Raw genomic sequence first — 27,469 nt, 5'->3', positions numbered from 1 at the left:
GCCTTTTCAAAGTCTTGCTTGTTTGCTCTCATTAAAGAGTGGGACCCTAAAAAGATGACTGGAAGGTCTGTTTGGTTTGGGGTGGGGCTTATTGAATGTGGGCTTCATTCTCCTGTGATCTGGCTGCATTGTTACATTATGAAATCCCTGATATTGGTATCTTTAGATCTTTTCTTCTATATAGGTAAGATTCCCTTGAGAAGGCTTTTATGTCCTCTGAAGGATACAAGCCAGGCTGCCAGATTTCTGGGAGTAAAGTGAGGAAAGAAGGCTCACAGGTTCAACCTTCAGTGCATAAACTTAATCCTTTTGGTTTCAGTTAGGTACCTAACCCTTAACTGTGCCTGATGCTATCCAGTTCAGATAACCATGTATTTACCCTCTCAAGTCTAGTACCAGCTTCGGGGAGGGGCAGTTCCTTGTATACACAGAGGAGGGAGAGGACCCAAGGGTCTATTCGCTTCATACATAGTCTTTCACCCTCTTTTAGCCCCACCTTCGCCTCATTCAGTACCTGTTGTCACTAATTCAACTTGAGCCTTTAGGGAGTTCTATGATGTAAACCAAATTGCTTTTCTGCTTTCCCATTGCTGGCTTTAGGATTCATCTTTCTTTCATCTAAATTACCATTCATCTAAAGACTCTCCACTTTGCAAAAATTTTGTTTTTCATGTTCTGTGTTTGTGGGTTATTGCCTTTTAAACATTTACTATTTTAAAATAGTAAATTTAATATTTCATTATTAATTTTAATATTTACTCTTAAAATTTACTATTTTAGTAAGGTTTCAGAAGGGAACACGTTTTTGTGAGCATCTATTCTTTAACTGATACTCTGCCTGAGATGTGTATGCCTTATTTTTTTCAGGCTAAGATACCTTTATTCTATCTAGACACAAAGGAACTGTGCCGGTCTGGTCCTCCTCTTCCTTTCTTCATATTTGCAGCATGCAGTGCAGAAACTAGAGAAAATGGGGTAAACGATCTGGAAAACTTACTTTATTACACAAAACCTAAACAGTGATGTCACGGTTAAAAACTTCTCACATAAGCATTTCGAAGTGTTCTGGTCTTGTTTTTTGTCTTTTAAACAAATGTATGCATTTTTGTGTAACATATTTTACACTTATTTTACCAGTATCACAATCAAGAGCTAGTTATGCTTATTGTATGTGGCCCAGTTTTAAGAATTGGAGAATAGATGATCTTGCCTGCGCCTTGAGTTCCCAGTCTAGTTTACTGTTGAGAGGGAGTATCTATTTCAGTTTTTCCACATTGTTTTCTCTAGCCAGTCCCTTTTTCAGAATTTACTTTCGCACCTAAACTGGTTATTCTGCTTTTAAAATTTGCATTGTAAAATGCAGCGTTTTTGCTTCTACCTGCCCGTTTCTTACACATTAAAGAGAGAGCAGGTAGAACTAAGCTACGCAGTTGCACTTCCTTCAAAAAGGTTGAGTGGAGGTATTGTTTTGGTGCCTGTTCGGACGAGACATGGTTAAAACTGGTTATCCTGACATCACCTCCAGCTACAGAAGAGTAGCTTTCTTCATCCCGATGCCTTCCCACCCCCCATTACAGTGCAGCCAGTATTTGATGCTTCTCGCTCCTATCACAAAGTTCCTTTCATTCTAAACAGGATCAATGCTCAACAGCTGTCCCTGGCTTCTCGGCTCCAGTTTTATCTGGGCCGCGCTTTAAAGTTACAGAGACAGCACGTACGGAGTGTGATCCTCGCTACCCTGCCAGGCAGCGGGGCGAGATGCTCGGGGGTCCGGGGCGGCGGTAGCTAGCCCCGCAGTGGTGCTCTCCCCGGGAGCGCGGGGACGGGCGGCCAGCCGGCCGGCCGAGGTCACACGCCGGGTCCCACTTCGCGTTTGGGCCCGGGGGTCATTCACACCGATGCACTCGGCAGTTCTTAAACCTCTTCAGCCAGGATCTCCTCCTGGTTTGAAAGTAACCCGGCCCCGGCCAGCGTGAGCCTGCGGGGAATGCAGGCGCCAGGCCCTGGCCGGCCCAATCTGCAGAGCAGCCGGCCCAGGAACGCGCGCCTCCTTGCTTTCCGGCAAGGGAGCGTGCGTTTGCGACAATGTGACGCCAGCAAGTTTTGGCGGGAAAAGCCCCGCATTTGGATTCCTGTGGTGGCGGGCAAAGGACGGCCTGGTGAGGAAGGGCGGCCGGTAGAGGGGGAAAAGTTTCTGGAGCCGGAGTTCGGGGGCTACATGATTTAGGAGGGGCACAGCGAGAGAAAGTTCTCAGCGCCGAGCCTAGAGGATCGGAGAGACTCCTGCGGAGGGGCGGTTTCGGAGGGTGGAGGAGTGGGGTGCCAGGCGGACCCCGTTGTACAGGGACTGGAGAGAAGACTTCCTCTGCAGGCCGAGAGCACCCGAGGTTTGGGCCCCAGCCGTCCGCGTGTCACCCAGCCCTTCCTTCCGCTTCTTGGGGCATTTTGGCTCCGCCCCGAGCTCCTCCTGGCCTTGGGGACGGGGCGTGGGTGGGAACTGGGAGTGAGCGGGTCGGGAGGAGCGGCTGCGGTCCTCGTAGCGATTATTTCCTCCTCTGCTAGCCCACATCCCCTTACTCTAGCCCGACGCTTCACCTCTCACCCCCTTCCCCAGTCCCCCACCGTAAAGCACTGGTCCCCCAACTCCTCCGCGCCACTGGTACGTTTCCTCGGCCGCCTGGAAGGCGGCGTTTCAGCCTTCGCTTTGCGTGGGAACGGGGCTTGTGAGTTACCAACGAAATGCCAGAGTTTAGAATACTTGCTTGTGCTTTAAAGACTTGGGTAAAATATGGATGAGGTGTAAGGGGAAACCAGGAGCTGTGATTCACCTTGAAGAATCACGGCAAGAGGCGGAGCCCAGCGGCTTTACAGATGATTGAAGCGTGTCCTCAGCCACCGTCTTTTCTGGGTTCCTGCTTTTACAGCCGCGGGACTTAGTGGAGTCATGGCAGTGCCCTTTGTGGAAGACTGGGACTTGGTGCAAACCCTGGGAGAAGGTGCCTATGGAGAGTGAGTTTGAGTCCTTTTACCCCGACTTCACACTTGCTTTAGTTTTCTGTTGTCTCCTTTGAGTACAAGTTGGTTATTTTGGAGAACAGATCTTTGCATTTGAAATCTAAAACTTTGGGGAACTGAAGCTACACAATCTTTTGTAAGGGTTATTTTTTTTTCTTCCTTTTAAAAACAAAACAACACAAAAACATTCTCTTCCTAAAGAGCTAGAGGAGACTTCTGAAGTCAGTTTCTCCTCCCACATACTCCTTCCTGGGGTTCAAACATAGTGGTTCAATGAGCAAATGAACAGACTCTGGAGTCACGTTGCTGGTCATTGTTTTGTGTTCTTAGGCAGGCTTCTTAATGTCCTTGTGTGCCTCTGTAAAATGGCATATCCCACAAGTACTTAGAACAGTTACTGTAGACACATATAGTATCAGATTAATAAATGCTAGGTAATGTTATTACAATTAAATGAATAGAGCAAGAATGAAATCTTGCCGTTTGGGACATCATGGATGGACCTAGAGGGTATTATGCTAAGTTTAAATAAGTCAGACAGAGAAAGACAAACACTGCATGATTTCACTTAATAGGGTGAATCTAAAAAACTAAACAAATGAACAAACGACAAAGAGAAACAGAGTTAGATACAGAGAACAAACAGGTAGTTGCCAGAGGGGAGGATGGTGCTGGGGAGGAGAGAAATACCTGTGGTACAAACTTTCAGTTGCAAAATAAATGAGTCTCCGGTATGAAATGTACAGTGTGGGGAGTATAGCCAAGAACTATGTAATATCTTTGTAAGGCGTCATATCCTAACCAGACTTATCGTGGTCATTTTGAAATGTATAGAGATATCGAGTCACTATGTTGTAACAGGAACTAACATAGTGTTGTAGGTCAATTATGCTTCAAAAACAAACAAACAAACTCATAGAAAAAGAGATCAGATTTGTGGTTACCAGAAAAGCAGGGTGTAGGGGAGGGGAAGTTGGATGAAGGTGGTCCAAAGGTACAAACTTCCAGTTAAAAGATAAATAAGTACTAAGGATGTAATGTACAACATGATAAATATAATTATCACTGCTGTATGTTATGTATGAAAGTTAAAAGAGTCAATACTAAGTTCTCATCACAAGGGAAAATATGTATTTTTTCGATTTTTAAAATTTTGTATCTATATGAAATGATGGTTGTTCACTAAACTTGTGATAATCGTTTCAGTGCTTTATGTCAACTATAGCTCAGTAAAAGTGGAAGAAAAACAAGTTAAATGAATAGAGCATGTGTATATGTGATGTGGCCTAGAATTGCTATTATCCCATTTTAGTTTATTAAGAATTTATTAAATGACTTGGATGTACAGCATAATGACTTCTTTGGAACACTAGCTATCATACTTCACATTTCAGAAAGGAGTAGTATCTGTTGAGAACATGGCATAAACCATTCCCATGGTTTCTCCCAGGTGGAGAAACTAATAAAGGTAAAATAGTTTTGGATGAGTTATGTTTAGCCTTTTGAAGTTTTAAAAGAAATATAATTCAAATGTCTGGAATATTATAACTCTTCCTTTTTCTTTTTAGAGTTCAACTTGCTGTGAATAGAAGAACTGAAGAAGCAGTTGCAGTGAAGATTGTGGACATGAAGCGTGCCATAGACTGTCCAGAAAATATTAAGAAAGAGATTTGTATCAATAAAATGTTAAATCATGAGAATGTAGTGAAATTCTATGGTCACAGGAGAGAAGGCAATATCCAGTATCTATTTCTGGAGTACTGTAGTGGGGGAGAACTTTTTGATAGAATAGGTATGGAAAAGATTGAAGATAATTCTTATGTTAAATAAGTTTTTAAATTTGTTTTTTAATCTTGGGACTGCTGCTTCTTCATTGTCCATTCAGACTTGCTTATGCAATAGTGAAATTGGAGTAAATTTTCTTGTTTTTGCAACTTATGTAAACACTGGATACATATGTAGAGTCATCGAAGAAACTTTTTTCCCAAGTTGTATAAGTGATTTGGGGTGGGATTGCTATTATATAGAGTTTAAGAATGGTAAACTGTGGTCTCATGGTGAAGAATCATAAGTGTGATGTATGCATATGCAGAAAAAGTTTTTTTTCTTTGTAGACATTCTAGTCTCATGAAATTATTGTATACATTTACAGATCCAAAATAATAGCAAGTTGTTACATAAGTGAAATTGAGAATTTTCTACGATTGCTTTATATAAAGTAAAATCTGTGCTTGCTGCTTAAATTTTCTGTGTAGATTCAAAGTCTTGATATTAAAGAACAGTAAGAAGTACATAAAATATATTCTGTGGATCTAAATTTATTATTTAGAGCTATTGTATTAGCAGTTAAAAAGTGATTATTAGAATCTTCAGTATCTATCTCAGAAAAGTTGAGAACAAAAGAAATCAAAAGTTAATGAGGGAGATAAAAATATAAAAAGATAACTGACAATAGAACCTTTCTTAATAAAACTGTATTTCCTGAAGTAACTTCACAGGAATTCATGGTTTTGTAGTAATGCGAGAAATTATATGAAGTTTAAATTTGTTGTTAAGTATTTAGTGAAATCAACTTAGATTTGTGTAGGCTTCCACTTCGGCAATTACATTTCAGGAGTGGAAAAAATATTGGCATAGCATTTAGAAGAAATTAGGGGAGAATTTGAAAGATACCAAATAAATCATGGTTAGTATAAGTAGGGGCTTTCAAGGTATGGCTTGCATTCTTGATTTGGGTGATAGTTTGTTATTTCTCTGTACTTTTCCTGTGATGTTAATTTATTTTTGCCACTTAACACATGGGGAAATGTGAGTTATTAAGTACTATATGTACTAGTGGACTCCAGAATCTTTTCATTGTTAGCATTAGATTCTCTTTGCTAAAGTACAATCACAAATGTTTAACTTTCGAATTAGGAGACTGTGTGGTTGATGACTGATTATATTTACCTGGTGAACTAACTTTCATAACTAATTCTTATAGAGCCAGACATAGGCATGCCTGAACAAGATGCTCAGAGGTTCTTCCATCAACTCATGGCAGGGGTGGTAGGTACAGTTGTCTCTAACTTTTACTTAAAATTAGTCTTAGTGAAGTAAGTTACCCTATTCTGGTATGCTTTTCTCTGCTTCTCTTTTAGGTTTATCTGCATGGTATTGGAATAACTCACAGGGATATTAAGCCAGAAAATCTCCTATTGGATGAAAGGGGTAAGTTTAGCATTTTGTTGCTGCTACCTAATCATTTTAGTACAGCCATACAAAGGCAGGATCAAGGCTTTCCATTACCGAAATTTCAGGGCAAAAAATATGAAATTGAAATACCCTGGACCTTAGCCTTGACGTATTTGTTCTTTTTAATTTATGACTTGGATAAAGATGCAGGGCTTTTAGTTATATTTTATGGATGTCATAAAAACTGAGACGGATGGATAGTGTTAGTGTTAGCTTATAGAATCAGGATCGAAAAAGGTGACAAATATCCACTGCATATGAGGCAGTGATTTTTGTCTGTTTTGTTTAATGTGTTAGAATAGTGCCTGGCAAATAGTAGGTTTTCAACAATGTTTATTAGATGAATGAATTTAGCAGACCAGAGAGATGGGTCAGATTTAACACATACTGGATCGTTACTCAATTCAGTATTTGGATTGAAAAAAACTAATGAAATAAGTACAGTTTAATGGCATGTCTTTGGCAGCAAAGAAGGTTTAAAAAGACTTACTAGGCAGCAGACTTCATATTAGTCACCCATGTAATTTGATCATTGGAAAATTAAGGTGATAAGGTGAGAATGAGGAAGGCAGCAGTCCAGCACTTCTCTGGAAGGCCATGGCGGGAATAATAGGTGTTTCGGACAGTACTGTGAAAGGCATGTAGACTACCGAAGTACTTTTATAGGTGAGTGACCAGAATGCTGAAAGGGCTAGAAACTTTGTAAAATAAGGCATAATTGAGGAACTCAAGGGAAATTTGCTAATTGTTAAATACAGTTCTTCACAGTATGTGGGTGAAAACTATGTGGAGGCAATTTGGATTAGTACAAAGATGACCCTCATTAATGGATCTGCCCCAGAACTTAATAGGTTGCTTTGTTGTAGGTTTTTTTTTTTTTTAATTTAATTAATTTATTTTTGGCTACGTTGGGTCTCCATTGCTGAGCATGGGCTTTCTCTGGTTGTGGCGAGCAGGGGCTACTCTTCGTTGTGGTGCACGGGCTTCTCATTGCGGTGGCTTCTCTTGTTGCGGAGCATGGGCTCTAGGCACGTGGGCTTCAGTAGTTGTGGCACGTGGGCTTCAGTAGTTGTGGCACATGGGCTCAGCAGTTGTGGCTCATGGGCTCTAGAGCTCAGGTTCAGTAATTGCGGCACACGGGCTTAGTTGCTCTGCAGCATGTGGGATCTTCCTGGACCAGGGATCAAACCCATGTCCTCTGCATTGGCGGGTGGATTCTTGATCACTGCGCCACCAGGGAAGTCCCTGTAGTAGGTTTTTAACAGGAGATTCAAACACTGGATTATTAATTATCAGGGATATTGTAAAGGGAATTTAAACATTGCTTGGCTGGTTGGACCAAAGTAATTTTCACATCTTGTCCAACCCTGAGGTTTAGTGTTTCTGGCAGTATCGTGCCCCATCATGAGTACCAGTGTATGTTCTTATCAGCCTTCTTCTACCTCTTTCTGAACTCTATAATTGACCTTCATACCAGGGGATAAATTAAGCCAGCTTATATAAGTAATGGAGATGTGAGTATGTAATATCTGGAATGTGAAAACTGTTCCCAAACTAAAAATACTGTTTTTTTTCTCTTTATAAAGATAAAAGTAATCATGAAATAAGATCAAAAGTATAAAAAAGAAAGTAAAAAATCACCAGAAATTCACCAGTCAGTTATAACCAGTGTTAATATTTTGGTTAATATCTTTTAGGTATCTTTTTATTAACCCATCTACTAACCTAGCTACTTAAGACCCTTCTTTGGTTATGTAGCCTTCTGCAAGTTGTTCCATAAAGTATGTAGCAAAATTTTAGATATTCAAAACATTTGGTGTGTTGGGAAAAGGAACTGTAGAATGGTCTGTTGATGAATCCCAAGAAATGAGAGCACAAGCTGGGAGACTTCCCTCTGCTTCTATTTTTCATTCTATGTCCATTACTTTTTGGATACTAATAGCTTTGATGGTATTATAATCAATTCTTCCCATTCCTCATATACAAATTAAGTCCTTTTTTTATTAAATAGGTTTCAAGCTACATAAAATCTTCTAGAAAGGAAGGATTGCAGTTAGGAAAGGGAAGGATTTATAGGAGGTTTCAAAGAATATAGAGTGTACTTAAACTAGGTGTTAGGTGAGTGGATGTTGATTATAATGATTTTTCATATCTTGCGTATTATATAAATAATCTTTTGTTTCTATTCAATAATAATATTTTTTAAAAAAGAAATACATTATCAATATAGTTGAAGTCCTCCTCTGTATTCCTTCCAAATGTGTGCCCCTTTCTTTTTCTCAGAAGTAACCACACTCCTCAATTTAAAATTTATTATATACAGTTCTCTAAGTATTATGTCACAGACATAGTGAAACTACAGACTCTAAGGAATACTGTGGTCATCCGTTAGTATTTTCAGTGATTATTGCTTATAGGTAACTTGGAACTCTTAATCTCAGTCATTTGTCAAGATTGTGTCATATATAGCTGTTAAAAGGATAATTACAGTAGCCACCTCCCAAGTCATAGAAGTAAACATCAGTGGCTTACATATTACATTGGGTGGATGTAATTGATTTTTAAAGAATCAGTCCCCTGCTTTGGAACATTTAAGTTATTTCTAGCTTTAAAAAAATATAAGGCGGTGATGACTATTCTATAAATTAATGCACAGGCCAATATAAAAATTAGGTCATGTCATAATGAAGATTTATTATGGCACTTGCCGTTTTTTCCATTTATACCTGATTCCATGTCCGCACATGTAGATATACCTTGTGCTTTTTGTTTGTTTTTTGTTACCTACATAATCTCATTGTACATGTGTACTATAAGATTTAATCATTTCTTTATTGATGGACATTTAGGTTATTTACAAACAGTATTGTTATGGTATGGATATCCTTATGTTTGTGAATTTGTGGAAGTATTTTTGTGGGTATGGTCCTAGAAGTGGGAATTCCTAGTTCAAAGAGCAGGAGTATTTCAAATTTTGGCATCTTTTGCCAGATTGCTTTCTAAAATAGTTTTACCAGTTGATACCTAAGAATAGGGGAGTCTCCCCTATTTCTGAAGACTAGGTTAGATTCCCTTTCTGTAAGATCTTGTAATGTTCTATATTTTCATAACCTCGACAGCAGTTGTTATTGTTAGTCTTCAGTAATTTATCTACCTACATGGCTAGCACAGTGTCGCTCAGTTACAGTAGATATTCACTAAGTGTAGTTAAGGTGAAAGTTCTGCCGATAGCTTGTGTGTGCTGAAGATGGGAAGTTAGAGTGGAAATTTGCTCTTCTGGTTTGTTTTCTGTACAGAGTTCGTCCTCCTTTTCTAAACTTAGCCACCTTGACAAGAAGTTCTGGTGGTTTGTGGGTCTTTAGTTTCGGTCCAGCCAGCTGGGTTTGTCCACTGCTGGAAAAGTTGTGCCTAGTATGTTATTGATGTCTCCCTCCTGCCCTCTGCACAACCCGATGAGGGCATGGCTCTCTTTTCAGTGTTTAAGTCTGGAGTGCTCTTTTCTAGAAGGCCCTTTTGACTCCAGGATCTTTCTTTAATCTGGTCCATACTGTTTGTGTATTGACAATATTTGTCTTAAGTTAATAGAAGCCATGAGGCCTTTTTCTAGTTTTAACTATGTGATAATGTCTTTAATTTCTTCTTTTTAAAAATTTCTTTTTGGTCATAACACCAGTGGTTTTCCAATACAACTCAACTCCTTTAAGTATATCTATTTACAAAACATTTTTATCCAGTGCCATCCTCTTTTCCTTTGGTTTAGATAACCTCAAAATCTCTGACTTTGGTTTGGCAACAGTGTTTCGGCATAATAATCGAGAGCGTTTATTGAACAAGATGTGTGGTACTTTACCGTATGTTGCTCCAGAACTTCTAAAGAGAAAAGAATTTCATGCAGAACCAGTTGATGTTTGGTCCTGTGGAATAGTACTTACTGCAATGTTGGCTGGAGGTAAGAGCTTTTTATTTATTCTTTTATTTTTCTGTGTAATTTTTTTTCATCTTTATTGGAGTATTATAATTGCTTTGCAATGTTGTGTATGTTTCTGCTGTACAACAAAGTGAATCAGCTATATGTATCCATATATCCCCATATCCTCTCCCTCTTGAGCCTCCCTCCCACCCTCCCTATCCCACCGCTCTAGGTCGTCACAAAGCTGATCTCCCTGTGCTATGCAGCAGCTTTGAGTTTTTTAATCATGATAAAATTCCTGTCTTTAGGAAAGCCAGGTTTCTTATACCAAAATAAATGAAATGAATCAAGGGGATCCATATTTATGTGGTAGTATTTTAATATTAACTTATTTATAACTAATTTGGAACTTTTAATCCCAAAGGTTTTTAAAAATGAAGTATGTATAGCTATTAAATGAAATATCACAGTAGCTCTCTCTTTTAAAATTCATGTGAATACTTTTGGAAAAGAGTAAGGCAGGAAGTGGACTATCTATCTTAGAAGTGCCTCTAAAATTTCTTAGAGTTGGCATTCTTAGTTTGGAAACCATATTGAATTAATTTGGAGGAAACTTTTACTGGATTTGTGTCATTGATTATTATTTCCCTTAAAATTGTATAATTATTTGAACACTTAGAAAACTGAGACTTGTTTCTTTTTCAGAATTGCCGTGGGACCAGCCTAGTGATAGTTGTCAGGAATATTGTGATTGGAAAGAAAAAAAAACATACCTCAACCCTTGGAAAAAAATCGATTCTGCTCCTCTAGGTAACTGGGTTATTTTGATGTAAAGTACTGATTTCTTGGATAATGAAGCCTAGTGCTATTTGAATTTTTTTCTTACATTTTTTTTCTTTTTAACTTTTAAATCATTATGTAAATAATCCATGATCTTTATAGATGAAGTAGAAGAATAATAAATTAAAAAATTGTAAAATCCAACCCTATAATCCCAGCACTCAGGAAGAGCTTCTTTATTATTTTTTTTAACATCTTTATTGGAGTATAATTGCTTTACAATGGTGTGTTAGTTTCTGCTTTATAACAAAGTGAATCAGTCATACATATACATATGTTCCCATATCTCTTCCCTCTTGCATCTCCCTCCCTCCCACGGAATAGCTTCTTTTAATGTTTTGATATGTGCTTCTATATTTTGTAGTAAAAACTATGTGTTTGTTATATATGTATATTATTTATAAGTATGTGTGTTTTCACAAAAAATGACATCCCACTATACATGTTATTTTGTAACCAGTATTTTTTTGTGTGTTAATGCTTTGTGAACATTTTTTCATGACTATAATTGTAGGTCTACATCACTGTTTTTAAAGACTGTGATGGTATTCTGCTATATGGACATGGCTTACTATACTTATCCAGTTCACCTTTTTAGAGATTCAGGATTTTTTCTAATTTTTCACTGCTGTGAAAGAGATATGATGATCATCCAAATAACTTAATCTTTGCACATACCTTTAAATTATTTAATTAAAGTAAAACCCCAGAAGTGGAATTGCAGGGTCAAAGATGTATACAGTTTTTAATTATTATTATTTACTTTGCCAAATTGTTTTCCGGAAAGTTTGTACCATTTCATCACAGTCTAACTAGTTTACATTTAAACTTTTTTTTTTTGGCCATGCTGTGCGGGATGAAGGATCTTAGTTCCCTGACCAGGGATGGAACCCGTGCCCCCTGCAGTGGAAGAGTGCGGAGTCTTAACCACTGGACTGCCAAGGAAGTCCCTTAAACTTTTTTTTTTTGACTAATCTAATAGGCCTACATATAAGAACTGTATTCTGTTTTTTTTTTTTTTTGCGGTACGTGGGCCTCTCACTGTTGTGGCCTCTCCCGTTGTGGAGCACAGGCTCCGGACGCGCAGGCTCAGCGGCCATGGCTCACGGGCCCAGCCGCTCCGCGGCATGTGGGATCTTCCCAGACCGGGGCACGAACCTGTGTCCCCTGCATCGGCAGGCGGACTCTCAACCACTGCGCCACCAGGGAAGCCCCTCTGTTTTTTATTTTTATTTTAAATTTAGTACCAATGAAGTTGTATATTCATTGTATATTTATTAGCTTTTAGTCTGTTTTTGTGAACGTGTCTAGTTTGCTCATTTTTGGTAGGAGGTTTTCTTTTTACTTTATATGAGGTTTTTGAAAAACATATTAATGTCATTAGATCTTTGCATTCGTTACAAATATTTTTGACAATTTGTCATGTATTTTTATTTTGTTTATGCTATTTTGACATGCAGAAGTTTTATATATATTTTTTAAACTTAACTTTTTTTTTAAAAGTAGTTATTTATTTATTTACTTACTTATTTAGGCTGCACTGGGTCTTAGTTGCGGCATGTGGGCTTCTTAGTTGCAGCATGTGAACTCTTAGTTGTGGCATGCATGCGGATCTCGTTCCCTGACCGGGGATCAAACCTGGGTTCCCTGTGTTGGAGCATGGAGTCTTACCCACAGGACCGCGAGGGAAGTCCCCAGAAGTTTTATATTTTTATTTATTTGAATCTAGTACCTGTCCTTTGTGGTTTCTGACTATATCATCATGTTTCTACCCTCAGCATTAGAAAAAAGTTACCTATGTTTTCATTTATGTTTTCAAGGCTTTATTTTTTTCATTTAAATCTTCAGTCCATTAGAAAATTATTTTGATGTTGGGAGATGAATGAATTCTTTATCAATACAATTAAGGTACCTTAGGATGATGGTTGCTTTTATTACTGTCTCTTAAAAAGTTATTGGAGGGACTTCCCTGGTGGTCCAGTGGCTAAGACTCTGTGCTTACAATGCAGGGGGCCTGGGTTCGATCGCTGGTCAGGGAACTAGATCCCACATGCATGCTGCAACTAAGAGTTCACATGCCGCAACTAAAGATCCCGCATGCAGCAGTGAAGATCCCGTGTGCAGCAGCAAAGATCCCATGTGTCGCAACTAAGACCCAGCGCAGCCAAATAAATAAATATTTTTTAAAAAGTTATTGGAAAGTAAATTTCCCTTGTAAAATTGTGTGAACGAGGACTTAATATGACATATTGGAACAGTGAAGTTTGGTATTGAAAATGGATAAAAGGGGTTTTTTTTTTGCTATTGTTGTATAAATATCAAGTGAAGAGAAACATTTCCACCTAGCTCTTGTTCTATTTATTTGCAAACAACTGAGAGTCAGCTCTGGGAAGAATATTCAGAGATATAGACAGTAGCAAAGAATGCATGAAATTAAAGCAAAAATTCAGTAGCTTTATTCTTTCTCTTCCCCAGAAATAATATTTGGACATAAGGAAAGCAATAGAGGATGTGTGTTCTACACCACAAGCTGTAGGCTTTTCTAATCTATTTGAGTCTTTTATAAATGTTGTCTTAATGTTTTGTTTTCAGCTCTGCTGCATAAAATCCTAGTTGAGAATCCATCAGTAAGGATTACCATCCCAGACATCAAAAAAGATAGATGGTACAACAAACCACTCAAGAAAGGTAATATATCCTTAAAATACAAGTATTTTTTTTTCTGTGAAAAAAAGGTACTTGTAAAGTCAGTATAAGTCAACAACACAAAAGAGCTGTGGTCTCTGTCCTCATGAAGATTATAATGTCTAGTACAAAAACCAGAAATAGAAAAAATAATTTTAAGCTCATTAATAATTATAAAGTGGAAAGTCAGGGTACTACAGCTAAGAATTTGACCAAGTCTTAAGTGACAAAGAACACTTATCTTGCTGAGGAAATCACGTTAAATCTAAGATTTGAAGATTAAAGGGGCGCTAGCCAGAAGAGTAGTAGCAAGATGAGTGGCAGATTCTGAACATGGAAGCGGCATCTGGGATGTCTTGGAGGTTAGAAAGTGGTGCATTTGAGGAACTGGAGAGAAGGCCAGTATGGCATGGACCATGTCTGGCTTGTTCATCATTGCATCACCTGTGCTTAGCATAGTGTGTGGTCCATCACAGGCATTCAGTAAATGTTTGCTGAGAAAGTAAGTGAATGGAGAAGGGGAGTGAGAGAGAGAGAGGTTTGAGATGAGGTTGGAAAAGTAGATAGCAACCAAACCGTGGAAGACCTTGTAAGCCACGTTAAAGATCTTGGGCTTTAACCGAAGGCTGTTGGGAAAACCTTTTGAGAGACTTTAAGCAAGGAAATGACATGCTTATGTGTTTGGTTTTGAAAGATCTTTCTAGCTACTTTTTTTCACTGTTTTTGATCCTAGATGTGAGAAGATGGTAGGCTGGACTAGGTTAGTGATAGTGGGATTGGAAAGAAGAAGTTGATTCCAGAGAAATTTAAGAACTAGAGTTGATAATACTGGTGATTGTTTATATGTGGAAAATGAAGGAGAGTGAGGAGTCAAAGTATGTCTCCTTTCTGGTTTGAACAGCTGTGTAAATGGTGAAACCATTTACTTGGATGTAACTCAAGAGGAAAAACAGATTTGCAGGGAAATTTTATTCGATTTTGGACATTTTATTTGAATTTGAGAAGTTAAATAAAACTGTCTCATAGGAGTGTGTGTGTGTGTGAGTGTGCTTGTGTGCATGCATGTGTGTAACTCAGGAAACAGGGCTAAGCTGGAGATGTCGATTTAGGTGCTTTCTGTAAATAGATGGTGATTTAAACTGTGGTAGTAAATTAAATTGAGTATATGAAATTTTAAGGAATGCCAGTGTTTAAGTGATGGGCAGAGGCCAGAGAAAAGTAGCCAGAGAGATGGGACATCAGAAGAATGTGGAGTAAATCTGTCCTGTGGATTCCATGATACAGCAGTTATTCATGATCTTGGCAGGAACAGTTTTGGTGGAGAGTTAAGAATAAACTCTAGGGCTTCTCTGGTGGCGCAGTGGTTGAGAGTCCGCCTGCCAATGCAGGGGACACGGGTTCGTGCCCCGGTCTGGGAAGATGCCACGCGCGTCCAGAGCCTGTGCTCCGCAATGGGAGAGGCCACAACAGTGAGAGGCCCGCTTACTGCAAAAAAAAAAAAAAAAGAATAAACTCTATTGTACAGGGATTCTAGTGTAAAAGAGAGTTAAGCAGAGTGTAGACAGCTCAGTAAAGAAGTTTGGCTGAGAGAGAACAATAGCTAGAGATGAATGAGGAATTTTTAACTCTTCCCTGAATGTTTCTTTAACCTTTCACCTTATTCTAATTGAAATCCAGCTCTCCCCTGAGGACATTGCTTCTTCTCAGGACATTGCTTCTTCTCAGGTGGTAGGTGTTTTCTTTCCTGCACCCTCATACCCTTGATCTGGGAGTGGAGCAGGCATCCTCCTTGTTCTTTCTTCATATTCCTCTGCCCGTCATTTTGAATCCTATTATCAGACTCCACCACCCACTATTCCCTCGTAATAATCACCTTCTGAACCTCAAATTAAAATTCCTGCCACATTGTCACTCTCTCCAACACAGCTCTTAACGTAATTTTTGTCATGGTTCTTGGTAATTTAAATATTCATTTAGATGGTCCTTCCACTGTCATCACCTCACATTTCCTTGACTTTCTCTCCTCTAGCGATCTTGTCTTCAAGCATCCTGCTTGGACCACCAGTATATTTTTTTCTGGTTTCCCCTCTCTAGTACCCTGACTCCAGCAACACTTTGATCCCACCTGGACTTGCAGTCCATCAATTCTACTACCTTTTCACTATCTTTTATCTGCCCTCTTCTCGGTCCCAAGTTCCATCCTCACTATTTTAAATCCCAAGGTTAGTCACTGTAATGACTTCTTTACATTTATCTTCAACTTCCTTGCCCATTCTCACTTTAAAAAAAAAATTATTTATTTTATTGACTTATTTTTGGCTGTGTTGGGTCTTTGTTTGCTGCGCACGGGCTTTCTCTAGTTGCAGCGAGTGGAGGCTACTCTTCATTGAGGTGTGCAGGCTTCTCATTGCGGTGGCTTCTCTTGTTGCGGAGCATGGGCTCTAGGCACATGGGCTTCAGGAGTTGTGGTACGTGGGCTCAGCAGTTGTGGCTCGCGGGCTCTAGAGCACAGGTTCAATAGTTGTGGCGCACGGGCTTAGTTGCTTTGCGGCATGTGGGATCTTCCCAAACCAGGGCTTGAACCCGTGTCCCCTGCATTGGCAGATGGATTCTTAACCACTGTGCCACCAGGGAAGTCCATTGCCCATTCTCTCTTCATCATACTTACTGAGAAAGTCTACTCATACTTACTGAGCAAGTCTACTTAACCTAAGTTTAATCCTGTTTTGTACCTACTCTACACTTATACCTCCACAGCTGATTGCAGCTGGAGAAAAATATGCAGCACTGTCTGCTTTAAATTCAAGATCACTGATCTCAAGTGGGCCCTTAATCCTTCCAGGCAATCATAATGCATTTCCCCACTTCTTTCACAACGCTACTCTCCTAAATCACATTTTTATACCTTTTATTTTCTCTTCAACTTCTCCATCCTCACTCTCAGTTGGTGACAATGCTTCCTATTTCGCTGGGAAACAGAAGCAATAACAAAGGAATTCCCACAAACTCCTACCACCATCTCTACCCACCTGATTAACTGCCTCTGTGCTCGTATACTCTGCTTTCTCCCTTTGCTCTGGCTAAATTGCTCCAGATATAAACCAGCCCTTTCTCTTGAGCACTAGATGCAGTTCTCTTTTGCTTATTCAGTCTGCTTCATTATTAACTCTTCCCTCTTTACTGGATCTTTCTTATCAGCATAACAACATGCCATTTCTCCCATCTTACTGCCTGATAACATAGTAGGCTTAATAAAATATTTGAATGAATGGATTAATAAATAAAAAGGTTGGTTAAACTTAAGCGTGTTTAAATGGTTTGGGGGTAGATCCAGTTGAGAGGAAGAGGCTCAAAGTCTAAGAGAGAGGGAATAAAAGAGCATCAAGGTCCCTGAGGAGAAAGGAGGGTATGGGCTCAACTACAAGTAGAGGGATGGACATTTGATGGGAGGATGGAAGGGGAGAGGATGGGTAGGAATGCAAGTAAGTTAGCAGATTTGGTAGTGGCAAGTTGAGGGAGTTTCCAGTGACTTTATTTTCTTTGTGAAATGGGAGATGGTATCATATGCTAAGTAATGAGGTCCTGGAGGGTGGTCTTGGTTAATCTGACAGGAGTATAGAAGTTTTGAAAGAATCATTGTGGAAAAGGAGAGGAAACTGACTAGAGAAACGTAGGACTAACTGTCCAGGTTGAGGATCCAGCTGAGGGTAGTAGCCATGAATTTATAGTAGCATCATATTCTATATAATGATTATTTTAGGTAAAGCTTTTCTAGAGGAGCAAAGAAGATTGGGTAGAGCAGATTCATAATGTTCATTGTCATCATCACAAATTATTTTTTATTTTAAAAATTTTTGATGCCTTAGCTGGGTCTCTCAGTCTTCATCGAACATTATTCTGTTACTATAAATGGTACCATTAAAATTATGGCCTGCACTTGGAACATACTTAGAGGTCAGGATTTATGAAATGTGTAGTTTATACAATTTGGCAAGTGAGTCCTACTAAGTTCCTAACGACCATGTTTCTCATAAAATCATGTAGGAAGAGCCACTATTTGTCGTATAAGTATTTTGTGTTAAATAAATGAATTTAGATATGGTTTTACTTCTTCAAGTTGTCAGCTGGGTTAATTAAAAAATATCTGCATAGAAAACTTGAAAGCGTTTGTATTTATGTTTTCTTTTTTAGGGGCAAAGAGGCCCCGAGTCACTTCAGGTGGTGTATCAGAGTCTCCTGGCGGATTCTCTAAGCATATTCAGTCGAATTTGGACTTCTCTCCAGTAAACAGTGCTTCTAGGTAAGACTGATTAATAAAAAATCAAGTAGTTGTTGGATATAATAGTCCCCATGAAAAATAATACAAGTATATATTGTTTTCTTATGATGAATATGTTTTTCAGTGTGAGAATGGTAATGTGATATAAGAAAGGCCTGATGAATTTTATTTAAAGATATACTTTTCTCCATATCTTAATGCTGCAGTGAAGAAAATGTGAAGTACTCCACTTCTCAGCCAGAACCACGGACAGGTCTTTCCTTATGGGACACCAGCCCTTCATACATTGATAAACTGGTACAAGGGATCAGTTTTTCCCAGCCCACATGTCCTGATCATATGCTTCTGAACAGTCAGTTGCTCGGCACCCCAGGATCCTCACAGGTAAAGTTTTTCAAATAAATAATGGCAGCCCTTTATTTTTTATTGTCTTAAAGTCTTTTTTTTTCTTTTAATATATAAATCTAAGAAATATAATATTAAAACTTGATACAGATTTTTTTGTTTTTTGTTTGTTTTTTTTGCCACATCATGGCACATGGGATCTTAGTTCCCTGACCAGGGATAAAACCCATGCCCCCTGCAGTGGAAGCGCAGGGTCCTAACCACTGGACCAGCAGGGAATTCCTAGGGAAGACTCTGATGTATAAGAATCTTAAGTCAGAGAAAAAAATTTTCAGACCAAATAGCTATGATATGACTGCTTTTGTGATAAATCTGATGATTTATTCAGCTTTCCTCTGTTTGACATGTAGAACCCCTGGCAGCGCCTGGTCAAAAGAATGACACGATTTTTTACCAAATTGGATGCTGACAAATCTTACCAATGCCTGAAAGAGACTTGTGAGAAATTGGGCTATCAGTGGAAGAAAAGTTGTATGAATCAGGTATGTTTCATTGATTTTCGTTATATTTTTTTCCTGAAGAAAAATTTAAATATTTGAATAAAAAACTATCATTGTCAGTATATTTTAAAAATATAATTAGTTTAATTTGAAAAAGAAACAGTTAAAACTGAAGAAATTTAAGTAAAATGTTCTTTATCTTAAGAAATAATATTTCTTAAAAGACTTCTTTAAGGTTATTAAAGACACTAAGAGACTCAAGTCATTTTCTTTAAAACTATGTACTATACTTAAATTGTAACAGTTAACAATCAACTCCCTTCTATGAAAGATGGATCCATGAACAATCCCATATTTCCTCCATCTCCCTGCTCCCATCTACCAATTTTTGTTGTTTACGTTATTGTAGCATTTTTATAACATTGACATTCTAACCTGTCTTTAGGCTTTTCACAAATCTTAATATCATGAAAAACAAAAAGAGGAATATTTTGTGTTAAAGGAGACCAAAAAGGCCTGATAAATAATGCAATGCATGATATTTCACTAGATTGTGGATTTAAAGAAAAAAAGCTATAAAGGATGTTATTGGAACAGTTGGGGAAATTTGAATATGGGTTTTATATTAGATAATGTTTTTGAATCAGTGTCAGATTTTTGGTGTGATGATAATATTGTGGTTTGTAGGAGAATGTCTTTGCAGGAGGCACATAGTGAAGTGTGTGCCATTGATAACTTAGTTTAAAAGCTAAAAAAAAAAGACAATCACATAAAAAAAGAAAAGTAAACATGCTATCTAGGTTGATAAGACCAATAAAGGGTTTGTGGTTATTTATTGCACAATTCTTCCAGTTTTTCTGTAGATTTGTAAGCTTTCAAAATTAAAAGTTAGGGAAAAATATGATTGTGCAGAAATCTGAGGCCAGCCTGATTTTCCTCTCATTTGTATAGATAATACACTCTTTTTTTTTTAGGTAGATTTATTGAGATAAAACTCATATGCTATAAAAATTATCACTTTAACCATTTTAAAGGGTACAATTTAGTAGTTTTAAGTATATTCACAAGATTATGCAACTATCACCATTTAAATCTAGAACCTTCCACTGCCCCCCAAATGAACTCCATACCAATTGGCAGTCATTCCTCATACCTTCCTCCCTGGCAACCACTAATATACTTTCTGTGAACTGCCTATTCTGGACATTTCATATAAATGGAATTGTATAGTATGTGACCCTTTGTGTTTGTCTTCTTTTACTTAACATAATATTTTCAAGGTTAATTCATGTTGTACCATTTATTAATACTTTATTCCTTTCAATGGGTGAATGATAGTCCATTGTGTGGATAGACTACATTTTGTTTATCCATTTATCCATTGATGGACATCTGGGATGTATCTACTTTTTGGCTAAACTTTTCTCCTTTGTTAATAAGGTATATTACATTAATTGATTTTTTGGGTTTTTTTGTTTTTTTTTTTTGGTACGCGGGCCTCTCACTGTTGTGGGCTCTCCCACTGTGGAGCACAGGTCCTGGACGCACAGGCTCAGGGACCATGGCTCACGGGCCCAGCCGCTCCGCAGCATGTGGGATCTTCCTGGACTGGGGCATGAACCCGTGTCCCCTGCATCGGCAGGCGGACTCTCAACCACTGTGCCACCAGGGAAGCCCTGATTTTTGTATTTTGAGCCATCTTGCATTCCTGAGATAAATCCCACTTGATCGTGGTGCATAATTCTTTTAGTGTGTTCGATAGATTCAGTTTGCTAGTATTTGTTGAAAATTTTTTTTGTGTTCATAAAGGATTTGATCTGTAGTTTTCTTGTGATGTCTGGCTTTGGTATCAGGGTAATACTGACCTCATAGCACAAGTTAGGAAGTATTCCCTTCTCTTCTATTTTTTGAAGAGTTTAAGAAGGATTGATATTAATTCTTCAAACGTTTGGTAGAATTCCCAGTGAAGCTATCTGGTCCTGGGCTTTCCTTTGTTGGAAATTTTTTGATTGCTGACTCAATGTCTTCACTTGTTATAGATCTATTTCCTCTTGAGTCATTTGTGGGAGTTTGTGTGTTTCTAGGAGTTTGTCCATTTCATCTTGGTTATCCAATTTGTTGGCATACCATTTTTTGTAGTATTATAGTCCTTTTAGATTCTGTAAAGTTTGTAGTAACATCCTTTTATTCCTGATTTTAGTAATTTGAATCTTTTTTTTTCTTTTTTTTTTGGTTAGTCTGCTAAAGGTTTGCCAATTTATCTCTCTCTTCTCCTTACTGTTTATCATTTCCTTCTTTTGGATTTACCTTGCTCTTTTTTTTTTCCTAGTTTTTAAGGTGGAAGGCTAAGTTGTTGATTGGATATCATTCTTTTTTAGTGTAAGTTCTTATAGGTATAAATGTATGTCTGGGCACTGCTTTTGCTGCTTCCCATAAGTTTTCATATTTTGAGTTTTCAGTTTTTTTCATATCAAAGTATTTTCTAATTTCCCTTGTGATTTCCTTTTTGATTATTTAGGTATGCTGTTTCATTTCCACATATTTGTGAATTTTTCAAAATCCTTTCTGTTGTTGGTTTCTGATTGCATTCCATTGTGGTCAGAGAAGATATTTAGTATTATTTTAATTATCTAAAATTTATTGAGACTTGTTTTGTTGCCTAACATATGGTCTATACTGGAGAATGTTCCAGGTGTGATTGAGAAGAATGTAGATTCTGTTGTTGGGTGAGGTGTTCTAGGCATATTTGTTAGGTCTAGTTGCATTATAGTGTTGTTCATGTCTTTTATTTCTTTGTTTTTCTTTTTTTTTTAATTTATTTTTTAAATTAATTTATTTTTGGCTGTGTTGGGTCTTCGTTGCTGTGCGCAGGCTTTCCCCAGCTGTGGCGAGTGGGGGCTACTCTTTGTTGAGGTGCACAGGATTCTCATTGTGGTGGCTTCTCTTTTGTGGAGCACGGGCTCTAGGCATGTGGGCTTCAGTAGTTGTGGCATGCGGGTTCAGTAGTTGTGGCTCACAGGCTCTAGAGCGCAGGTTCAGTAGTTGTGGCGCATGGGCTTAGTTGCTCCGTGGCATGTGGGATCTTCCCAGACCAGGGCTTGAACCCATGTCCCCTGCACTGGCAGGCAGATTCTTAACCACCGCACCACCAGGAAAGCCCTATTTCTTTGTTTATCTTTGTCTAATTTTTGTATCCATTATTGAGGGTGGAATGTTGTACTCTCCAGCTGTTATTGCTGAATTCTATTTCTTACTTTAACTCTGTTAGTTTTTGCCTCATAAATTTTGGAGTTTGGATTCTAGATAAATATATGATTATAATTGCTATATCTTCTTGATCATCTTAACATTATATAATGTCCTTATTTGTCTCTTGCAAAAATTTTTGTTAGTCTTTTGTTTGATGTTAGTATACCACTTTAGTTCTGTTTTGATTATAGTTTGCATTGTGTACCCAACAACATGGATTTATAATTACTGCTTTATGTGTCTGTCTTTTTAAATCAGGTAGGGAAAAAATAGATGTTACAAACAACAAAATTGATTATTATTGTCATTTGTATTTATCTATGTAAATTACCTTTACCAATATTTTTTATTTCTCCATGTGGATTTGAGTTGCTATCTAGCATTCTTTCATTTCAGCCTGAAGGACTTCCGTTACTCTTTCTTTTTTTTTTTTTTTTTTTTGCGGTACGCGGGCCTCTCACTGTTGTGGCCTCTCCCATTGCGGAGCCCCGGCTCCTGACGCATAGCCTTAGCAGCCATGGCTCACAGGCCTAGCCGCTCCACAGCATGTGGGATCTTCCCAGACTGGGGCACGAACCCATGTCCCCTGCATCGGCAGGTGGACTCTCAACCACTGAGCCACCAGGGAAGCCCCTACCTACTCTTTCTTTTTTGGGCAGGTCTGGTAGTTTCAAACTCTATCAAATTTTAATTATGAATGTCTTCATTTCTTCATTTATGATGGATAGTTTTGCCAGATATGGACTTCTTGACAGTTTTTTCCTTTTAACTCTTTGTGTCATTCTACTGCCTTCTGGCTTCCGTGGTTTCTGATGAGAAATCAGCTGTTAATATTATTGAGGGTCTCTGCGCATGATGTGTCACTTTCTCTTGCTGCTTTCAAGATTCTCTCGTCACTGTCTTTCAACAGTTTGAATATGATGTATCTTGGTGTGGATCTCTTTCATTTTATCCTAGTTGAAGTTCATTCAGCTTCCTGGATGGGATTGTTTTTCATCAAATTTGGGAAGTTTTTGGCCATTATTTTTTCAAATCTTCATTCTGCCCCATTCTCTCCTCTCTCTCTGGGACTCACATTGTGCATATTCTGATACACTTGATGATGTCCCACAGGTCTCTTAGACTCTGTTCATTTTTCTTCATTCTTCTTTCTGTTCTTTAGGAACATTCTCTACTGACTTCTTTTTTCCTGTGTGGGGGCCATATTTTCTCATTTTTCTGTATGCTTTATCCTTTTTTATTGAAAACTGGACATTTTGAATATTATAATGTGACAACCCTGGAAATAGATTTTCCCCTCTTCCCAGGGTTTGTTATCATTGACGATTGATGTAGTTTTTGATTGTTTAGTTACATTTCTGATCAAATATTAGAGTGTCTGTTTTCTTTGTTGTGTGTGATCTCTGAAATCTTTGTTCTGCTAGCTCAATGGTCAGGTAATGATTAAACATTAAATTCCTGGACCCAGAAGCTAGTTTTTGCAGAGGGGTTCTATGTGCGTATTGGGGCGTGCCGTCAATACCCAGCCAGGCAGTTTACAGCTCTGCGTTAGCCTTCACTTCCTGCTTGTGTGGTGCCTCATGGTCAGCCAGAGGCAGAGCTTAGAGCCTTCTCAGACCTTTCTTGAGCATGTACAGTGCCCTGGGCATAAGTATAGGCTTTACAGTCCCAGGAATATGTGAGAGATTTTCAGAACTCTTATCCCTCAAAAACATCTCACTCCTAAACCTTTCCTTTCAGGCTTTTTAGGTAATCTGTTTGTCCCAACTGTTCTGCATTACCCCAGTAAGCAAGGGTTAAAGCATTTGCCTGTAGGTACTTTTGACAGATGCTCCCCAGGTGGCAACTTTAACACAAGTCCTGTGTAGTTAGGCAGGCAAAATAAAGACAAGTGTGTTGAGCAGGTCTTCCAGGAAGGTAGAACAGCTTAAGACAGTTTATGAATGAGGTTTATTCTTGCATTTGTACCTGGACCTGGAATGTGGATGGTTATTTTCAAGGCTACTACTGAGCTGAGGAGTGGGAGTTGGGAATAAGGTGGTTACAACGTGAGAAAGCTCGTCTGTTTTGTATGAGTGCCCCTGTGTTGCTGCAAGCTTTTCGTTAGTTTTCAGTGTTCTGAAAAAGTTGATTCTGACAGTTTTTGCCAGATTTTTCATTGCTTTTGTGGAGTTAATGGGCTTTTGAATTTTCCTAATCTCCCATTTTTACCAACATTACTCCTCAATTAATTCTTTCTGCCTGAATCTTTGGAAAATTTTCTTTGTCTTTGAAGTTTAATAACCTACTTCAGATGTGCTGAGTGTCTTGTGTTTTCCCAGAACATAATGTTGTTCCAGTGTTGCACCGTTGTGGTACACCTGTGTTTCTTTAATAGTCATTTCTTGAGGTGAGAATTATTAAAAATGTTGTTGTAATTTGCGCTGGGCTCAACTAGGCAAACCTGCTGATCTTGCTTGGGCTCATTCATCCAGCTGGAGTTGACGGCTTTTCTTTGGTCCAGGCCAGCCTCATCCACATTTGGGGTCTTGGTGCTGGCTGTTGGCCTGGCCTTTCTTTCCATGTCACTCTTCTAGCCTGAGCTTCTAAAACACTGAAAGTGGAAGTTGAAAGGCCTCTTAAGACCTTCACCATCTTCTGATTGCCACTATAGCTTTTTACCCACAAATCTGGCCTCTCTTTTTCTTTATGTTTTAATAATCTTGTTTTTCCTCTCAGTCTGCTTTTATCCTCTCTCTCTCTCTCTCTCTTTCTTTTTTTTTTCATTTTTTGGCCATGCTGCATGGCACATGGGATCTTAGTTCCCCGACCAGGGAACAAACCCACACCCCCTGCATTAGAAGCATGGAGTTTTAACCACTGGACCACCAGGGAAGTCCCTCGTTTTTATTCTCTTCAATTGTTTCCTCTTTTGGTTGTATCTTGGTAAAATACTAAATTTATTTTGTTGCTAAGAGTTCACATAGACTCAATCCCCGATAACGGAGCTGCGTCCTGTTTACAGGTCGGTCTGGTTGGACACACACATACCCATTGGGAGAGGAAAGTCCTAGAAGGAGTGGGATTTTCAGCTGGCACAGCTCCTGTTATAAAAGCGTCTCTCAAATTTTTATCCCAGTAGTATCACTGAACTAAGATTATAGTTTTTATTTAGAGTATTTTCTGCCCACACATCTGGTTTGACCTTATTTTCATTGTCTTAGGTTACTGTATCAACAACTGATAGAAGAAACAATAAACTCATTTTCAAAGTGAATTTGGTAGAAATGGATGAGAAGATCTTGGTCGACTTCCGGCTTTCTAAGGTATGTAGAATAGAACACTTTTTAAAAGAAAAAACTTTGTTTTGCTACTTTTAAATAAGTATTACATGTTCATTTTAGAAATTTTAAAAACACAAAAAAGTATAAAGAAGATAAGAATCAACTTTAATTTTGTCATCCAAAGAGAATACAGATTTATTTTTGATATTATATTACAGTAACCTTACTATTACTTATAATATATCCTCTATGGAATTACTCTTATGTGTAGATTTTTTTTTAATGGCATTATATTTATAAATATATGGTAACTGGTTTTTTAAATTTAATATTATGAACATTTGTTCTTGTCATTAGCTATTCTAAAACAGTTTTTTCAAATGACTTTTTCCTTATTATAAAAGTTTTTGTTTTTTGTAGAATGTGTAAATAAATAACAAATAAAAAAATAAAAATAGTCCTAAATTATTTTTGTCCTTAAAATAATTACCCTTAATATTTTGTAGCATTCTAAGCTTTTTCTTATTGAATTTGTATTTAATATTTTTTCATAAAAATTATGATTTGTCCAAATGTTTGTACATTATAATTAATGAACCTTTATCTGTTTGTTACAAGCTACTCTATGATTAATACTCATATACATGGAGTTTTGTTCACATTTCTGATTCTTTCTTTAGAAATTATTGGTTCTGAGGTTACAGTTTTAAAGCCCTTGACATATAAGACCAAAAGAGCATATTCTCTGTTTACCGAAAGATTGTATGTGGCTCTAAATGAGGTTGGAGGAGTTGGTCACATTCTTTACGTTGGAGATTTGCTGCAGTGCTATTGTCCAGATGCTTGGTATGGAATTAAATTAAGATCCTAGTGTAGAGAAACCCTTCTCATAACTGAATCACTGGCTCTGTTGTGGCAGGACTTAAAGCATAGTTATGTAGCTTATTTTTAGTTTATAAACACCTATGAAAAACAATGACATAGGTACAGAGATACCAACCCTTGAAATGGACAGGATGCCATTGTTTCTGCTCTCTGGGCCCAGGGTGGTGGGAGCAGTGATGGGCCCAAAGTCAAGTCAGAATTATTTAGGTAGCCATTTCTTCTACCAAGATATTTTGTATTCATAAGAGGACTGGAAGATAACTGTATCTGAACATATCCATGGATGTTTGTCTCTACTTACCCCTAAAGAAAGTTTGATTTTATGGCATAGTCTCTTTTTCTTGTTTTTTTGACATTAGTTTTGGATATTATTCCTAATATAGGGTGATGGACTGGAATTCAAGAGACACTTCCTGAAGATTAAAGGGAAGCTGAGTGATGTTGTGAGCAGCCAGAAGGTTTGGCTTCCTGCTACATGATAGATCCACTGGCTCTGGGATTCCTGGTGAATATAGTGCTGCTATGTGGACATTATTCTTCCTAGAGAAGATTATCCTGTGCTGCAAACTGCAAACAGTAGTCCCTGAAGAGTTGTCTTCCCTCTAGCCAAACAGTTTCCAATTCTTTTTGTATGTTCTTCATACAAATAATACCTATATCTTAATTGTAAGTAAAACTTTGGGGAAGGGATAGATAGAATTCACTAGATATTTCTTCATCTGCATTTAGTGTCTGAATTTGAGACCCACCTGGTGGAAACCAAGCTCTGGGGATACATGAGCTTACCAGCTTTTATACCAACATAATGAAAAATGATACTCTTGTTCCATTTTTACCAAAACATTAGGTTTCATCCAAAAAGTACATATTTCCTCCACTTTGGCTTGATTACATGGATGAATTAGTAAAAACAACCTTGTGATTTTGGGACAGTAGATTTATCTGTCTGTGAAGTGAAGCCAGCTTCAAAAAATATATCCCCAAGATTTATACTTATATTTTTAAAAGGGCCTGACCAGGTGTGTAAACCTGTTTTTGAATTATAATTATTAATTAAAATTGCAAGTAGGTATGTTTTTTCTGGTGTAGGTAATAATATATATGATTGGTCTTTCAAGTAGAAGTTGAGCATAACCTCTAGTGCTTAACTACCTATACTCAAAATTACTGTTGCACATTTTAAATATTTTTCTATATTATTTTCTACTTTCACAGCTATATTTTAATTCTTTATTACAGAAATAAATTCTATTTTGAAAATGAA

At 37.9% G+C, this 27,469-nt stretch overlaps 1 protein-coding gene across 6 annotated transcripts; it reads left to right on the top strand.

Moving 5' to 3' along the window:
* The first annotated feature begins 140 nt into the window (after positions 1-140).
* On the top strand, positions 141-27,469 carry CHEK1 (checkpoint kinase 1). 6 transcript variants are annotated; one of them, XM_027081879.1, is made up of 13 exons: positions 141-2,159; positions 2,925-3,009; positions 4,584-4,807; positions 5,999-6,063; positions 6,156-6,225; positions 10,010-10,198; positions 10,865-10,969; positions 13,592-13,687; positions 17,876-17,984; positions 18,170-18,347; positions 18,719-18,850; positions 25,261-25,362; positions 26,001-26,564. In XM_027081879.1, the coding sequence occupies exons 1-13, from the start codon at positions 1,988-1,990 to the stop codon at positions 26,028-26,030; spliced, it is 1,557 nt and encodes a 518-aa protein (XP_026937680.1). In that variant the 5' UTR covers positions 141-1,987; the 3' UTR covers positions 26,031-26,564. The 6 variants fall into 6 exon arrangements, with proteins under 6 accessions (XP_026937680.1, XP_026937679.1, XP_026937681.1 ...); XM_027081878.1 differs by lacking the exon at positions 26,001-26,564 and adding an exon at positions 26,589-27,469 and having other exon boundaries at positions 2,030-2,159; XM_027081880.1 differs by lacking the exons at positions 141-2,159; positions 26,001-26,564 and adding exons at positions 2,166-2,387; positions 26,589-27,046.

This window comes from Aethalodelphis obliquidens, unplaced genomic scaffold, assembly GCF_003676395.1.
Source record: "Aethalodelphis obliquidens isolate GAN/ISIS:26980383/991018 unplaced genomic scaffold, ASM367639v1 scaffold46, whole genome shotgun sequence".
NCBI classification, from domain to species: domain Eukaryota; kingdom Metazoa; phylum Chordata; class Mammalia; order Artiodactyla; family Delphinidae; genus Aethalodelphis; species Aethalodelphis obliquidens.
The sequence above is the reverse complement of the archived record's forward strand: the minus strand, read 5'-3'. Positions and strand labels throughout refer to the sequence as shown.

Excerpts from the sequence above, each read along its gene's own strand:
- CHEK1 (XM_027081879.1), top strand. The coding sequence starts at position 1,988 with ATGCAGGCGCCAGGCCCTGGCCGGCCCAATCTGCAGAGCAGCCGGCCC. Across the intron at positions 6,226-10,009 it reads TCTCCTATTGGATGAAAGGG|ATAACCTCAAAATCTCTGAC; the intron begins GTAAGTTTAGCA and ends CCTTTGGTTTAG. Across the intron at positions 13,688-17,875 it reads CAACAAACCACTCAAGAAAG|GGGCAAAGAGGCCCCGAGTC; the intron begins GTAATATATCCT and ends TTTCTTTTTTAG.